General features: G+C 42.3%; 3 protein-coding genes and 2 long non-coding RNA genes across 6 annotated transcripts in view; 3 read left to right on the top strand and 2 right to left on the bottom strand.

Moving 5' to 3' along the window:
- LOC308100780 (endoplasmic reticulum junction formation protein lunapark-B-like) overlaps positions 1 to 17,104 on the bottom strand; it is a 48,324-nt gene that overhangs the window by 20,531 nt on the left and 10,689 nt on the right. The window contains exons 10-12 of one of the 2 annotated variants that reach the window (XM_080449890.1): positions 2,071 to 2,178; positions 1,451 to 1,558; positions 627 to 732 (exon numbers count right to left, since the gene is read on the bottom strand). In XM_080449890.1, the coding sequence (XP_080306016.1) occupies positions 627 to 732; positions 1,451 to 1,558; positions 2,071 to 2,178 (322 nt within the window). The remainder of the gene's footprint in view (positions 1 to 626; positions 733 to 1,450; positions 1,559 to 2,070; positions 2,179 to 17,104) is intronic. The other variant, XM_080449889.1, reaches the window with a different exon arrangement.
- LOC308100011 (uncharacterized protein) lies at positions 3,760 to 11,300 on the top strand (the record flags this gene model as incomplete). The annotated part of the gene is made up of 7 exons (XM_080448910.1): positions 3,760 to 3,975; positions 6,456 to 6,624; positions 6,712 to 6,861; positions 7,113 to 7,215; positions 7,316 to 7,442; positions 10,650 to 10,948; positions 11,075 to 11,300. Exons 1-7 carry the CDS (start codon positions 3,883 to 3,885, stop codon positions 11,298 to 11,300), a joined length of 1,167 nt encoding a protein of 388 aa, XP_080305036.1. The 5' UTR covers positions 3,760 to 3,882.
- On the top strand, positions 11,317 to 12,144 carry LOC308100783. Its single transcript, XR_013934459.1, has 3 exons — positions 11,317 to 11,400; positions 11,800 to 11,875; positions 12,010 to 12,144. It is a non-coding gene; the product is annotated as an uncharacterized lncRNA (long non-coding RNA).
- LOC308100782 (uncharacterized protein) lies at positions 12,201 to 14,297 on the top strand. Its single transcript, XM_080449892.1, has 4 exons — positions 12,201 to 12,267; positions 12,700 to 12,871; positions 13,471 to 13,619; positions 13,726 to 14,297. The coding sequence occupies exons 2-4, from the start codon at positions 12,816 to 12,818 to the stop codon at positions 13,923 to 13,925; spliced, it is 405 nt and encodes a 134-aa protein (XP_080306018.1). The 5' UTR covers positions 12,201 to 12,267; positions 12,700 to 12,815; the 3' UTR covers positions 13,926 to 14,297.
- LOC308100784 lies at positions 15,273 to 16,950 on the bottom strand. Its single transcript, XR_013934460.1, has 3 exons — positions 16,558 to 16,950; positions 15,609 to 15,839; positions 15,273 to 15,472 (listed from the first exon to the last, which is right to left on the bottom strand). It is a non-coding gene; the product is annotated as an uncharacterized lncRNA (long non-coding RNA).

Here is a 17,104-nt window from a genome sequence, read left to right as displayed (position 1 = left end):
TGTGAACATTTTCTGTTAGTTTTTTGCCGTTTCTGTCCTGAAATAGTCAAGACCTGCTTGAATCTTAATAATAACCATTTAATGAATTCCTTGGGTCAAAATTATGTATATAAATGTGTTCATTTGTCTCTGTATGTTGTTTACTTCAAGAGTTATGGTATTTTCTATTGTCTCCATTGTATGGTTCGGGTTGGGAATAGGTGTAACAAAAGGGTTAAAATAAACAATATGGGACATTATTTGACCAGGGCAACAAGATTAAAACTTAACTAGACACCTTTAGGGTCCTAAAAAAACAGGTTACAGAGATGTGTTTTTGGGGTGCTCACGGAGCCTCGAAACTGCCCTACTAAAGCTCATAGCGCGGGCACTCAGTGCCACGCTACGAGCTTGTAGATCTGCTATTTTTGAAGAGCCAAAGTATAAAATATGGATAAAGGGGTTAATGATTGGCTTTATTGACTCATTTAGCTGGGGACCCCCTGGTATCCCCCCAAGGACCCCTGGGGGTCCCCGGACCCCACTTTGAGAACCAATGCTGTTGAAAATAAGGGTTTATTTATTAGAGTTTGAGGTCCAGCCTGAACAAAAGATACTTTATAAATCCATTGATAGATATAGTGTACCTGTTCTGTGGTCCATCTCCAACCAGATATTCTATAACTCTGTCCACAGCTCCTCTGTCCCGCGGAAGGATGGGTCTGGATAGAGGAGGACCTGGGGGGTGCAGGCCTAGACAGACAGACAGACAGACACACACACGGTAAATTCACTCTGGAGAGCTGGTCTTGGTCACGCAGCAAAGCTAGTGACAGCAGCCAAGCTCGCATGGATACACAACACCACAATGTTATTATAATAATAATAGTTAACAGTATTATGAAGTTATTGTACTATTCGTTAACAGGATTATGTTCGGGGACACATTGTGCAAGAGAAAGAGCAGGGGCCGTGTTAGGGGTTAACCCATTCAATCCGGGATCTCTGTCATTTCTTTGGCTATTAAAAAATAGCAGATATACAAGCTATTTTTGAAAAATCTTGAAAATGTGTGAATTTTTGCGATTATCTTACCCCGGACCACTGGTTGAGAACCACTGCATTAGAAGGCTCGGCTAGATTCTGACAAGTCCCGGATTATGATGCCATGATTGGCCAGTAGTCACTTTGAGTTGCAGCTTGCCTTCTCCTAAATGGCGGCCGCGATACAGGTCGCTCCAATGAGGTATCTAGGTTTCTAGATCTATGTACAAAACACCCCGTAGCTAAAAAAAATAAACACTTCCTGTGGACATGACCCCTAAAGGCGAGGTGAATAAAGGCAAAATGAGCTGATATGGAAAGACGCCAACAGACATACAAAGTAAATCGCACTTACATACAAGGAGACATAAAACAGTATGTATGGACACACACACACACACAAAGCCAGCACCTACATAGTACATACCTACACCTGGTATAGGAGAGCAGGGAGTTCTGTATACTGCCCCCTGGGGGCTGGAGGCAGACATAGCAGTACGCTCCGGGGGTCCCCCTGGAGCGGAGAGAGGAATACCTGCAGACGTAAGAAAACATGTGACATCGCAGTGACATCGTCCCTTTATACATTTCGGCCATTTGAAAATAGCAGATCTACAAGCTCACAACGCAGCACGAAGCGACACGTTGTGAGCTTGTAGATCTGCCATTTTTGATCTGCCATTTTATTTATTTATGGAAATTATTATATTATTTCATTTTATTTATGAAATACTTTTGGAGAAATTTTGTTTTTTTAATTGATAAAGTTTGTGAGTTCAAACTTTTATAAATCTTTTGAAATAATATATTTTGTTTTAAATGTAGGAAACGGAAAAAAGGAGATATTTACTAAAATTGGTCCCTGACCCAAAGATGGGTCCTGGACCCAATGTTTGGGAAACAGTGGTCTAAACAATATATTATCAAAGTGTGTGTGTGTGTGTGTGTGTGTGTGTGTGTGTGTGTGTGTGTGTGTGTGTGTGTGTGTGTGTGTGTGTGTGTGTGTGTGTGTGTGTGTGTGTGTGTGTGTGTCTCTCTCTCTCTTACCGGTAGGCGTGCCTCCTGCTCCCATCGGGGGTCTTCCTCCAGGCTGAGGGGTCATCACCATACCAATGGGGCCCATTGGTCTCATTGGCGCCCCTCTGTGGCGAATCTCTGACAAGACGAGAGAGAGAGGAATGTTATTACTGTGTTCTTTGAAAATACTGACCTACAAGCTCACAACACGTCTTGAAGATCTGCTATTTTCACCATTGTTGGGAAGTTCTTGAAAGTTTGTCTACAAAGGGGCAAGTGTCACAGACCCTTTGGCCTGTGGCCTGCAGAGCTTATTGTCTATGTATGACGTACTTATGGATTATAGCAAAATACAATCTCATGACTGAGAAGTTGTGTCAGGCCAAGACCTAAGCTATGATATGTGAAACAGCATAGATTAGATTAGCGCGGCACTCGGTGCCGCGCTAATCTAATCTATGCTGTTTCACAAGCTTGTATATCTGCTATTTTTGAATAGCCCAAAGAAATGACACAGATTTCTTCCCCGGTCTAAATGGGATAAACTGCACTTCATTGCGTTTCTCTCCTGATCAGTGCAGCGCGCCGCGCACACAGTCACACAGCAGTACGGGCTTTTCTCGGATCCGCTCGGGTATTACACATAATGATAGACACACCCAAGTTACGAGGTAATAGAACCGATACCGACCCGGCACAGAGTGAGTTTGATAAAATACGGATCGGACCCGTACGGGTCTCCGGTCCTGTCGGGTATCCAACCATTTCCACTCTCTCCCTCTCCAGCAGTGGCGGAAAGTAACAAAGTACAGGTACTCAAGTACTGTGCTTAAGTACAATTGTGAGGTATTTTTACTTTACTGGAGTATTTACAATTTGCAATACTTTTACTTCTACTCCACTACATCTCAGAGGCAAATATTGTACTTTTACTCCATTACTTTCATTTGAAAACTCTAGTTACTAGTTATTTTGTAGATTTGGATTATTATTACAAAACATGCATTTACCACTTTAGCCTTATATATACCTACATGTAGGCTATTTGAAAATAGCCGATCTACAAGCTCACAACGTGACACGTTGTGAGCTTGTAGATCGGCGAAATAGGGATCATGTCACGATTATTTTGGCAAAAATAATAGCAATTAACGATGATCAAAATATGCTTAAAAAATTAAATGGCATTTTTGTTAAAGGCCAACTTGCAGGTTGTATTTTTGTTCAATACACAATGTGGACTAGGACAAAGGTGACTTTCATGAAGAGGAAAAAAAAATTAGCGAAATTGACCCAGTTTTAGCGTTTTTATCGAACATTTTGTCCGCCCAACCACGACCCTCATGCACGCGCATATTTTGGTCCACATTTCATAGCGTGCGTGTGTCAGCGTAATGATGACGTCACAGCAGGTATCAGGCCCGCAGGGGGCGCTGAGATTCACACGCAGGTAGTGGCGGAAGCAAAGAGCCCTCTTGTTACTACATCCTGGTTGCACTTGTTGACTACTAACCGAGGCAACACGTTGTGAGCTTGTAGATCTGCTATTTTATCTTCTCTAGCCTGACTTTAGTTGCAAGAATGGTAAATATTTGTGCGTGTGGTGGGTGTACCAATTCCACCCTTTCTGGACATAAAGTGCATGCTTTTCCAAAGAAAGGCACGCCAGCCATTAGATCATGGGTGAGGTTTGTACAGGTAAAGAGGGCTGATTTTACTGCGTCGTCGGTGAAAGACCGGCACTCAGTAATATGTGGAGCCCATTTCAAAGAGGAGGATTATATCCAAGGGGATCTCATCTCCCATAGATTGGGATTCCGGACTTTGGACCGGGTGAGACTTATGGAAGGTGCTGTACCTTCTATACAGTCGCCTGGACAAGCTTCTGTGGGTGCAAGATCTGTTGCTGCAGTAAACAAACTTGGTTTGTCTCGGGTAAGTGTGGATCTAACTATCTTTTTGACGCTAACATGTGTTAGGATTTGCAGGACTATCAAAAGTACATGTAAGCAGCAGCGGTGGAAAAAGTACTAAAATGTAAAAGTAAAAGTACTCTTGTTACAAATAAAAGTCCGGAATTAAAAATGTACTTGAGTACTAGTACAAAAGTATTGGTATCAAAATGAACCTCTAGAGTTCGACACCTACGTGCCACTGCCGAAGTGGGGGTCGGGGCCGGGGGACCACCGGGGGCGAAGGGCTCCTTTTAGGCTTGTTTTCATATACCTGGTTGGACCCCGCGATGTGTGTGTCCCCGTCCTGCTCGTGTTTTGGACCCGATGATGGTTAGTTGTTTTGCTCGGATGTCGTAACACCAGCGCTTGTTTCTCGCACATGATGGGCAACACGGGAGAGCCGTACATGCCCGTACACAGCGAGTAAAAGTACGCACATGTTTGAAAATAGCCGATCTACAAGCTCACAACGCGTACAGTACTTGAGTAAATGTACTTAGTTACTTTACACCACTGGTAAGCAGTCAGTAGCGATGCCAAAAACAGAAGGGGAGGGGGTAGCCATGCTTCACATGACGCTTGTAAACAAGCGTCATGGTGCCGAGTCCCCCTGGTTTATAGCGGTGTTCGTTTTTTTTTTACATTGCCAACTCTCACATGTACATACACGTTCAGATTTCAAATATAAAGTGCTTACTGCTTACCCCCGAGCCACGGATGTTATAAGGCAACCCGGACCGTGATAAGTACCCGTATCAACCGTATTGTTCAATAAAAAGCATTTTAATCCGATCGCCGGCCATTTTCTCCAAAGTCTCCGATACTTTCAACCATGCGACACTAACGGTTGGGATGTGTATTTGCACTCTGATACATTACCCAAAAAAAAAGAAAATGGCCGGCGATGGGATTAAAATGCTTTTTATTGAACAATACGGGAGATATGGGTACTTATCGCGGTCCGGGTCGCCTTGTAACATCCGTGGCTCGGGGGTAAGCACTTTATATTTGAAATCTGAACGTTTATGTATGTGAGAGTTGGCAATGTAAAAAAATTGAACACCGCTATAAACCGGGGGGACTCGGCACCATGACTGTTATGGTATGACAGTGTCATGGTATGACAGTCATGTTTCAGGGCTAGGGAGGGGGAGGATAGAAGCTATCAGCATTTCCCTGAACACTATAAGTATAAATGTTGGTATGAGCCCTCAGCTAGGCGAAACTGAGCAGTTATAATGCTATTCAACAGTGGTGGGAAAAGTACTCAAGTTTTGTACCTAAGTAAAAGTATCAATACTGCAATGTAGAAATACTCTGTTACAAGTAAAAGTCCGGTAATTCAAATTTACTTGAGTAAAAGTACAAAAGTATTGGCGTCAAAATATACTTACTATACAAGTACTAAAAGTAAGAGTACTCATTATGCAGAATGTCCCATTTCAGACGTTATCATATTTCCAAATATATATATATATTGAAAATAGCAGATCTAATCAATCAGCCTTTGATTGATTGATTGAATACTTTATTACAGTTTGCAAAGACAAATACAGGGAAGTACAGTTCAATACAAGGTCACAAGTTGTAAGCTTGTAGATCGGCTATTTTCAAATAATCATAGGGGTGAAGTGGCGTATATTTTGTAATAATAATAATCTAAATCTATGAAGTAACTAGTAGCTAAAGTTTTCAAATAATTGTAGTGGAGTAAAAGTACAATATTTGCCTCTGAGGTGTAGTGGAGTAGAAGTAGTGAACATTGTTACATACATTTTTATTTGTACAGTAATTGAGTAAATGTACTGAGTTACTTTACACCACTGCTATTCAATGTATGATATCCTATGTACATTTAGTATCATGTGTAGTATGTGATCTATTTGCAGGCTCATGTGCAAATTAAAATGTTACAAATTGTTATCCACATGCAAAAGCTTGAGGTACAAGAATATCATTGTCTAATGCAAGCTGTTTCCTAAGTCAGTGGCTCTCATTGTATTGTCAATTACACGTTAGGCTGCAGACCCCATTTGAAAATATTTTGTACTGTAGACTATCTTGTCATGTAAAATCAGGTTTCCTACACAAGTATGGAAAATCTGTAATGATAAAAGTGTTTTTCATGGCGTTCGGAGCAGGCAGCAAATGTTTTTTACCACTGTGTAAGAGCACAGGCCAGAGTGAGTTTGATTCATTGAAAGCAAGGTTATGATCAGATCAAGTAGATTGCATAATGAACATCCCTTAGTTCTGTTACTTTAGTGTAGGGGTTGAAGATATACAATTATTTCCAATATTTGAAAAGGTTGAGGTCCACAGTCCGTGCCCTGCCTGCGGTCTAAGTGTTGGAGTGTAATTAATAATAGTGAAATAAAACTTTTTCTCATTTTAATGGGTACCTCCTGGAACCCACTATGAGAACCGTAAACACTGAATGCTCCTTTTTTTTAACAACAGACGCTTCAAAGCCACTCTGCGACTCCTGACGTGACAGAGGAGCCTATGATGGAAGAGGAGGAAGCTGGCCCATCTTCTGAACCCTCTCTTCCACCCTCTGAGCCACAAAGGGAGTCGGCACACAAGGCAACTCAGTATAGCTACCGGAGACCACCACACCGTTCTTTGGGTAGGTTTTAATTTGCTTTGCACGTTTTAGCCAACACAGCCTTTTATAGAGAATGGTTACGATTATATCACTTGTTGTTTTCTACAGGCATCCAGGTTTTCCCCCAGATGTTGTCCTTGGGGACACAGGCAGTCCCCCAAATGGTGTCTGTGGAAACACAGACAGACATTTCAAGCTTTGAGGCCAGTCCGATGCAAAGCCAATGCACCATCTCTCAGAGTGATAGCGAGCAGTCAGGTGAGGGGCCGTGCAACCAATTATAATCGATATTGGCCTCCCTAGGTTGGCAGAGGGAAGGTAGTGCCCAGGATTACATAGACAATTGGCACTGGGTGTAAAAAATAGGGTTACAAAATCGTGGGATAAAAAAACAAATTAAAAAAAAGATCATTTTTTCCCCTACCGAATGAATGATATTAATTGCTTTTAAAATCAGAATGTGTTAATTATGTTGATGAACTAATCGATGTATCGACTAATCATTTCAGCACCAAAGAAAGGTGATGACAATTGGGTTCCAGAGGCTGAAGACGAGCTCTTCTCTGAGAACTCAGATGACTCGCCACACCTTGAAGCTTCCTCTGCCCCTTGGTAAGACACACTACACAGTTACACTAATCTGTTCATGTCACGATACTGACTGTTCAGTGTTAATCAAACTTTTGTTTTTTTTTCCTTTATTTTTTCTCAGCTATATCGATAAGTATATAGTGTGTCACAGCCAACTCATGGAGCTGTTTGCCACTTGCCCGAGCTGCTGTGAGGCCACGCAAGCCATCATACAGAGACAGGAGGGGACATTTGTGAAAATCCAACAGGTACTTTTTATCCTGCACCTGTAGAAAGCTCTGGTGGCGTGTACCCTCTTGGAATGTGTCAATGTCATGCATTCACTTTGCATAGTGGACTTCATGTGTTTTGTCTGATCTTAGTGCAGTTTGAAGCGGGTTATCACTTTGCATTATGCTAGTAGACCGGGAGCCAGGCCCAGCCCTCAGGATGTTCTCTGCTAACTTTTTTTCACTATTATTTCCTGTTTGCATATACCTTGGGCCATCACAAGTTCATACTGAACACCACCAACTCGGGGCCGTTTGGTCTCAGGGGCCCCAAAACCCCTTTTTGGGGCGAAATTCATGGCAATATAAATTTACTAAAATTACATAAATTGTCTTACACATATGAAATTCGGCATGGACTATCCTGACACATAGGGGTAAGTAGCAAAATAGGATTCTGGTGCTTGCTACCATTGTATTTTTAAATATGACCTACAACATCCCCAGAAACACACACAAAAAAACTGTCTGCTTGACAAATAACAACAAAGATGATTATTTTCCAGCACTTTATGGTGAATATCACTGCCTCACTTGTATATAGAAAACCTCCCATGTCCCAAAATTACTCTTTCTGTAGCCAAAATTCTGCACTAAACATCAAATCGGAGAAAATGTAATATTCAGTCATAGTAGAGGCCTTAGGAGGGGTCCACGTGCGATTGCTTATTATCTATTTTTCTAGTTTGGATTTTTGGCATCCAGGACCTCTAATATAGGGATTTTGATCATCCCAAGAAAAAAAAGTGTTTTTTTTCAATGTTTTATTACCCCTATGAGACCTGCGGGATTGCTGGCTGGAACGCCGGCGAGACTGTCTTTCGGAGACTGTGGCACGCTCAAATTTAGACGTAGCCCAAAGATGGAGATCCTTGATTCTAGACAACCTCAGGTTTCCAATGGGACCAACCTTGTCATGCTAGAACACATTTTGGCGAGGGAAAAACAGCCATCACCACTTTCCAAATCTCATTCAGTTTTGGGCAAGAACCATTTTGCACGCAGTACAAATATGTATATTTGTACTGCGTATTCTGCCTATTTTAAAAAGGAGACCACTGTACTGTATCTATAGCTGTATGAGACCACTGTACTTTATCTATTGCTGATATGAGACCACTGTACTGTATTTGGACCACTGTACTGCATCTATAGCTGTATGAGACCATGACTGTATTGCATCTAGACCACTGTGCTGCATCTATATCCCACTGTACTGCGCATATAAAGACCATTGTACAGCATCTTGAGACCACTGTGCTGCATCTATAGACCATTATACTACATCTTAAGACCACTGTACTGCATCTACAGACCATTATCCTACATCTTAAGACCACTGTACTGCATCTAGAGACCACTGCACTGGATCTATAGCTGTATGGGACTACTGTACTGCATATATAGACTAACTACTGTATCTATAGACCACAGTAGTGCATCTGTAGACCACTATACTGCATCTGTAGACCGTTGTCGTGATCTGTAGACCACCACAGTGCATCTGTAGACCACGCTAGTGCATCTGTAGACCACTGTAGTGCATCTGTAGACCACTGTTGTGATCTGTAGACCACTCAACTGCATATGTAGACCACTGTGGGGCATCTATAGACCACTCTAGTGCATCTATAGACCACTGTAGTGCATCTATAGACAACTGTAGTGCATCTGTGGACCAATGTACTGCATCTACCGAGTCTTTGCGGCGACCGCCCCCCACTGAGGGCAAGCTGTTCCAGAGCCTGGGCCCCCCCCAGGCTCTGTAGACCACTGGACCATTGGTCTATAGATGCAGTACAATGGTTTATAGATTCAGTACAGTGGTTTATATATTCTGTACAGTGGGATATAGATGCAGCACAGTGGTCTAGATGCAATACAGTTATAGTCTCATACAGCTATAGATGCAGTACAGTGGTCTCATATAGCAATAGATGCAGTACAGTGGTCTCATACAGCTATAGATGCAGTACAGTGGTCTAGATACAGTACAGTGGTCTCATATCAGCAATAGATTAAGTACAGTGGTCTCATACAGCTATAGATACAGTAAAGTGGTCTCCTTTTTACAATAGGCAGAAATTACATATTTGTACTGCGTGCAAAAAACTGCATGGTTCTTGCCCAAAACTGCATGAGATTTGGAAAATGGTGAGGGCTGTTTTTCCCTCGCCAAAATGTGGTCTAGCATGACAAGGTTGGTCCCATTGGAAACCTGAGGTTGTCTAGAATCAAATGATATCTCTATATTTGGGCTACGTCTAAATTTGAGCCTGCCAAAGTCTCCGAAAGACAGTCTCGCCAGCGTTCCAGCCAGCAATCCTGCAGGTCTCATAGGGATAATAAAACATTGGGAAAAAAACACTTTGGACCACTTTTTTTCTTGGGATGATCAAAATCCCTGTATTAGGGGTCCTATGGATGCCAAAAATCCAAACTAGAAAAATAAATAAATAAGCAATCGTGCGTGGACCCCTCCTAGGGCCAGTGATGTGTTCTACCGTGGTACGCTGTGTACGCAGTATGGCCTGCAGATCTTTTTCGTCGCCACCGTATACATCCAAAAACGGTTCGAAACGGCGTATCTGATACGTTGATACGCATCTGATACGCTGCACCCAGGAGTGGCTGGGCTGGGGGGCAGCAATACAAACAGCAAGAATGTGGTCTGACCGTCTGACTAGTCTAACTCTGAGGTGAAGCCGTGAAGGCTTATCATGTGTGTGGCTATCGTTCTTGGGGTGATAATTAATGGCTACTGGTGAAGGAATTCACATATTTTAACGACCTGCCATTCACTTCATTGAACGTAGGTCACTGAATTGAGTACTTCATTAGTATTCATTAGTATTGCCATTAACATTAATTTCGCCCCAAAAAGGGGTTTTGGGGCCCCTGAGACCAAACGGCCCCGAGTTGGGGGTGTTCAGTATGAACTTGTGATGGCCCAAGGTATATGCAAACAGGAAATAATAGTGAAAGCAGAGTTAGCAGAGAACATCGTGAGGGCTGGGCCTGGCTCCCGGTCTATAGTGCTTTCAATCTGATTTCAGCATAAAACCCAGTGTCTTATGCTGAATTCTGTGTTTTTTTTCTTCTTCAAAAACGTTCTCACTTTATTCCTCAGCCATAAGAAAGTACACACAGACAGTACACCACTGATCATTTGAATATATTTCATAGGTCTGTTCAGCATGTGGATTCAAGAGGGTTTGGCGAAACCAGTCAATGCTGCACAGAAATATGCCTGAGTGCAACCTGCAGCTCAGTGGAGCTGTACACTTTTCAGGGTGTATGCCCCAGCAGACATTCAGAATGCTCCAGCTATTTGGCCTACAGTGCACCAGCGTGAACACCTACTTCCGCCATCAGCGCTACTACACCATTCCCACCGTCATCCAGGCCTGGCAGAGCCAGCAAGCCAGTATCCTCAGTGAGCTGAAGGAGATGGAAGGAGGATTGATTCTGTCTGGAGACTGCAGGTTGGTTACCATGCTCATTGTTATATTCATCATTAGAATATACACATAAGTACAACATTAATAATTTGTATATTAAGACATTTGGCATCTATCCATAATTTTCCTCTTGCCTTGTGCTTTTTACAGATCGGACAGTCCAGGACACTGTGCCAAATACGGGACATACTCCCTTATTGAGGACCGGCTGAATAAAGTCATTGACCTTCAGCTTGTACAGGTCTGTTATTCATGCATCATGTACCTTCTGCCATATCTATGTGGCTACATTCTACTTTGTTTGTGTTTGGATTCCCATTTGTTTAGGTTTGTTTTTTGTTTCTCTGATTGTGCTCCAGAGTTCAGAGGTTGCTAACAGCAACTGGTGTGAGATAGAGGGCCTGCAACGCAGCATCAAGTTACTGAAGGAGCAGGACTTGAAAGTCGCAGTCCTTGTCACCGACAGAAACCGCCAGGTACAAGTGACAGACAGACACACACAAACACACACACACTTTCTCTGGTGATAGTTGAATTGGCAGAAAAGTCATGGGGGGATATTGGTGTAAACTAAGGGAGGCCACGTCAAGGGTAACCAAATAAATGTTGGCAGTGGAATTGGAGATATTTACCTCTGAAAGCTGTTGAATAAAGTCTCCTGTGTTTATAAGATGGCAATTTGGTTACAATGGGTCTCATGTGGCGATCAACTTGTGGCGATCAAGAAACTGAGAGGGGCTCTGTGGTGATAGATTACTTTTTGTATTTTTTTTACTTTAGAAATATTTGAATGTGAATGCATTTCAAGTTTACTTGAAGGGTTAGTTAACTCATAAATTCTGGCATATATCTGTACAATTCAACCAATTCTGCAGGTAGCAAAATGGGTGCGAGATGTGCTGTGCGCTGAAGGAACACAACACTTCTTTGATATCTGGCATATTGCCAAATGTAAGTATTTGTCCTTGAAAATGCATGGCTACATGGAAGGCAAGACCAATCACAGTAGTTCAATTTTGTCAGTGCCATTTTAAAGTGTGTGTTTGTGTGTGTGTGTGTTTGTGTGTGTGTGCGTGCAATAACAGCCGTAGGCAAGAAGTTGGATGCCCTTTCGAGAGAACGTGACTGTGAGGTTATAAAGCTCTGGAAGCAGTCTTTTGTGAACCACCTCTACTGGACCGCCGGTTCTACTCCCAGTGGCAATGCAGACATGATGGAGGCAAAGTGGAGAAGCCTGGTCAATCATGCTCAAGACGTACATGAGCATGACACGCCTGCATTCCCTGCCTGTCAGCATGAGCCATTGGAAGGAGAGGACAGAAACAAGGAGTGGCTTGAACCAGGTATCTATCGCTCAGGAATGTGCAAACGTTCACTTTTTCATGATCTGTTACTTTGTTGATGGTCTGAATGAATATCTATGTGAATTAAGCAATATTACACGAGAGGGTGTGCTTTATCGCGACGCGTTGTCAGCTTGTAGATCAGTTATTTTCGCCTTGCTGTTTGTTTTCCTACCGTGGGACAGCGTGACGTCACAGCACAGCTGTGCCATATATGGTCTAATCAGGTGCGGACTGCAGTGCGGAGTGATTTATTATGTGATTAGGCCCGTGCTATCATGCTGGTTTGAAGCACGGCTAGATGGCTATTTCAACCAATCAGATTGCTTGGTCGGAACTACCTGTTGTATAATAACCTTTCACAAATATGTACAAAAAAGAATATGATCAGGGAGAGATTGAAAAATCAGTTGATGTTGTATGTGTGTGCAGGTTCATCAGCAGCTGTTCAACTGGAGGCTCTTGTGAGTCAAAAACTGTTCATCAAAGACGTACGGCAGCTGTCTCCCCAGAACCAAACCTACTCACTCGAGGCGTTCCACTCCCTGATGATCCGCTTTGCCCCAAAGCACACAGGGTTCTCCTTCCTTGGAATGCATAGCAGGTACAGTCAGACTATTAAGGATCAGTGTCGTAAGATAATTTGGTTTTGGCAGTAAAAATGCAAAATTAGAAATTTCAATACATTGAAATTTCAGAATGATTAAGTAAATGTATTCTGAATGAAAAGATCTTATCCTCATTACAGTAGAATAAAAAGTCACCGCACACTCCTGTGTACACAATATGTTTTTGCAATCGGCAGCTACGAGGGTGTGGCGACTCTTATCCCACAGTGTTTATTTCGTTGGCTGGCACCTTGCAAGGACTGGTGTGCACTTGCACCCTTGGTAACTGTGCCTTCATCCTCATCTCTAAATGAAGGAGAGACATGCGCAATCCACAACCAAACTTGGGCCGGTGCTAAGCAAAAAAATATAACATGAAAACTGAAAGAGAACGCTTGCACACTGCAGGCTCCAGTTGTAGGATTTCTTTTATTACACCTGAGTGCTGCTGTGATGTTTCGGGCTCTCGAAACGTCACAGCAGCACTGTTCTTACAACTGGAGCCCACAGTGTGCGAGCGTTTCAGTTTTCATCCTCATCTCTGACATTAATTATCATAAAATTAATTATCATAAAATGTTTCTCCTTTCCATAGGCTCCTTTTAGCAGCTATACATTACAACCACAATGGGAACAGAACAGTGGCCACTACTTGTGCTGGAGAACCACGCTACGCAGTGTCCTACCCTAGGTTCCGTAAAGGGCAACATGTTGTGCATCCCATCAAAGACAAACCATCTTACGGTGTGTGTTCAATAACTATTTGGAATTATCAACAATTTGCACATTTGGAAATACTGCTATACTTTTATAATGTGTGTGTTTCAATATAATATTCTCTTCTCTTCAGACTATGCATTTGATTTGATGGGCTCTTTGAAGGACCAATATGCCAGAAGTCCATCAGCCCTGAGAGCCGTCAGTGAAGGTTTGGCTGCTGCTGCTCCTGCCCCCGTTGCAAGAACCTTCCAACAGGTCGACAAGGCTGAAGCTGTGACCCAGTACCTGACACAGCAGTCCCGCTTTTCTTCTGGCCACCAGGATCGCTAGCTCTGCTATCTGTGGTGTTGGGCTGATGTCACCTTGAAGTGGGTAGGGTCTAACTCTGAGGCGATGGCTGTCTTGGAGGACTTTATATCTGACCCCAGTATCTCTGTCAGAGCATCTATGACTGTGTGTGGAACAGAACACCAACTCCCACTGACTAATCCCCTCCTATGGGCACAACAGCAAAGGCATTGGACTGAACTGAGGTTGCAAGGGAAGACTGCATGTCTCGCTGCTGCGGACCATTCTGTCTGTCATTCTGTGTTCAAAAATGTTGCTTTAGACGAATGCATTGTTGTCTTTACTCTGAAAGCGAGGTTGCAGGTTTTACCTTCTAAACTTAACCTCTCCATCTGGTTTCCAGGCAACCATGCTCCTCACTGTATACATCATGGACATGAACAAATAGCTGAAACCATGTCCCACATCTTAAATGGGTGCCATGTATACAGGGGACTCTACATAAGTAGGCATGACAGAATAGTGGATTTGTTATCTAAAGATATCACTTCTATTTTCAGGTCCTCCATCATGCTGTATAAGCATTCTACTGTGAAGCCGAGCATGTTTAACCTGTGTAACGATGATTCTGTGTTCTCTAACATTTCAGCTAACACCCCTGATGTCATTGTTGTTAATGAAAACCATAGGGAGGTGTTCATTCTCGAGGTCGGCTGTACTTTTGATTACAGCTTAGAGTAAGCCTTCCTAACCAAAGTGCTGAAATATCATCGGCTAGAGCAGACCATCTCTCAGCTAGGCTACAGATGTATGCACAATGCTCTGCCTTACATGCACTTTGTAACTGGCTGTTTCCCCATTATCTGACTGCACTGGCAGTGTTTATGTCCTTTGTACATCGTGTACTTCTGTTTATGTGGACATAAATAAATATTTCAAATGTGTGTCTGTCTGTGATAAATAAATGTTTTCTTCAACTCAGTCTATATCTTGCGTTTGGCTTCCCCTGTTGATAACAGATGATATACTTGTGTTGTGTAAGCAACTGCTCTTTAGGTAAGCACTTTGACATAAATGCTACTTCTTGATATCTGTTAATGACATGTATTTACATTTTGACAACCTGGTCTGTAAGTAGAAGAAAAGATTAAATGTTGACTATACTACACATGACCGTTTACTGTGTAAGAAGCAAATGATGAGAAAATCATTTTGTGTTCTTAATCAAAACCCTGCATGGTTATTTATGACTTGTAATGCTATAGCAAGTCCAATTGTATTGCCTTAATCCATATGGTCAATCTGTGATAAATGATAACATAGATGGCATATAGTATATCATATCTTTGACAATAGTGACCAAATGTTTTTGGCATCTAAAGAAGAAAAACATGAATACCGTCAATTCAGTTCAATAACTTTATTGGCTCAAGTCTGGCCATGAGAAGCCTCTGTAGTTTCCACCTTCCTCTGGAAATGTCTGTCTGATGGCGTGGACTACACAGGCAGGTACGACCCTCCTACTGTGGCGACCAAGTTTACCGTAAGCCCAGCGAACCATCTGTCTGTATGCTGTGTAGCGGTATTGGCTGGAAGAGAGAGATAGATTGTGCTTTATTAATCCTGCAAGGGAAATTCAGGTGTCAGCACTGCAGTAGGCATGAAATACAGGTCATGTTCATTTCAGGTGCGTCATAAAACTTCATAAAATATTGTACAACTTACTCAAAAGTCCTGAGGGTTAGTGCTCCATGCTCCTGGCGGAAGGCGAGATATGCTATCTGCAGCACGAAAGGATTCAGACAGGAACCTTCAAATCCAGGGTGTTGTGTTAGACACCGGATGTTCTCAGGTCTGGGTGCTAAATCCTCTACTAGCTTCCAGTAGGGCTGTCTCTCTCTGCAACACACGCTCTCTATACCAGTGGTCATAGGTTGACATTCTCCACACAGACACCTGAGACAAAAAAAAGAAAAGGTCTATATATTATATCAATGTTGTCTGTGGCCTGATGCATATCAAACTGGGGGTCCTTGAAATTAAAAAATACTGATAATGAGTTATTTAGGCTATATAACAACCTGGACTATTCTATTAGCAACAGCATTCAAGTAACAATCAACATATTTGTAGCCTACTTTGTGAAAATGGAGGTCAGAGGCAAATTATCATACTTTTAATAAGGTTGACAGTGGTGTAAAGTAACTAAGTACATTTACTCAAGTACAATGTTGAGGTATTTTTTTTACTTTACTGGAGTATTTCCAATTTTCAGTACTTTTACTTCTACTCCACTACATCTCAGAGGCAAATATTGTTTGTATTTTTTTGAAAACTTTAGTTACTAGTTACTTTGTAGATTTCGATTATTATTACAAAACATAACTAACCACTTCAGCCCTACAAGCACTTGTGAGCTTGTAGATCTGCTATTTTCAAAAGATTTTTCAAAAACATTTTGTACTTGTGAAATGGGACATTCTGCACCATGAGTACTTTTACTTTTGGTACTTTTTGACAGTACTTTTGTACTTTTACTCAAGTACATTTTACTTGTAACAGAGTATTTCTACATTGCAGTATTGATACTTTTACTTAAGTAATACAAGTACTTTTTCCAGCACGTTATTGATACAATGCAACGCTAGGCTATACTGTTGATAATGGCGCTTACCAAGACGTCTGACCGATCCGCCACATGTTGTTGTGACCCCATGTCTCCATCTCCTGGCGATATCGAGGTCTGACAGAAGAGGCATCTGCTGCTGGTCTCGGTTGCCTAACAGGCTCGAAATTGTATGGTGCTGGTCCGTCAAAGTCTCTCCGACGATTAAACCCATTTTCCTCTTGTAAGGCGTCCATTTTGGATCAAGAAAATGTCTTTCCGCACTAGTCAAACTCCATTGTAGTGGATGAGAGGAAGGGAAAAGTAACCTTCGGTGACGTCACGGCGCTGATAGCGTCTAACAAGGTTTTTGACTGGCTCCATACATGTTGTTCGTGCGTGGACGTTTTTAACCCTTTCTGAGCGGAATTTCCGGCGTAAAATGGAAAAAAATAAATATTGAAATTAGATACCAATGATGTAAACTACACATAATTGAAGAGTAGGGTTTAACCTGCAAGTTGGCCTTTAACCACTTGAAACCCCAGCATCCCTATTCTGGGGGGAATCTACAGCGCAACGCCTTGTGAGCTTGTAGATCTGCTATTTTTGGCGA

The sequence above is a fragment of the Gymnoscopelus braueri genome, assembly GCF_963280865.1.
Source record: "Gymnoscopelus braueri genome assembly, chromosome: 14".
NCBI lineage: Eukaryota > Metazoa > Chordata > Actinopteri > Myctophiformes > Myctophidae > Gymnoscopelus > Gymnoscopelus braueri.
Note: the sequence above shows the minus strand (reverse complement) of the source record. Positions and strands in the feature narration are given on the sequence as shown.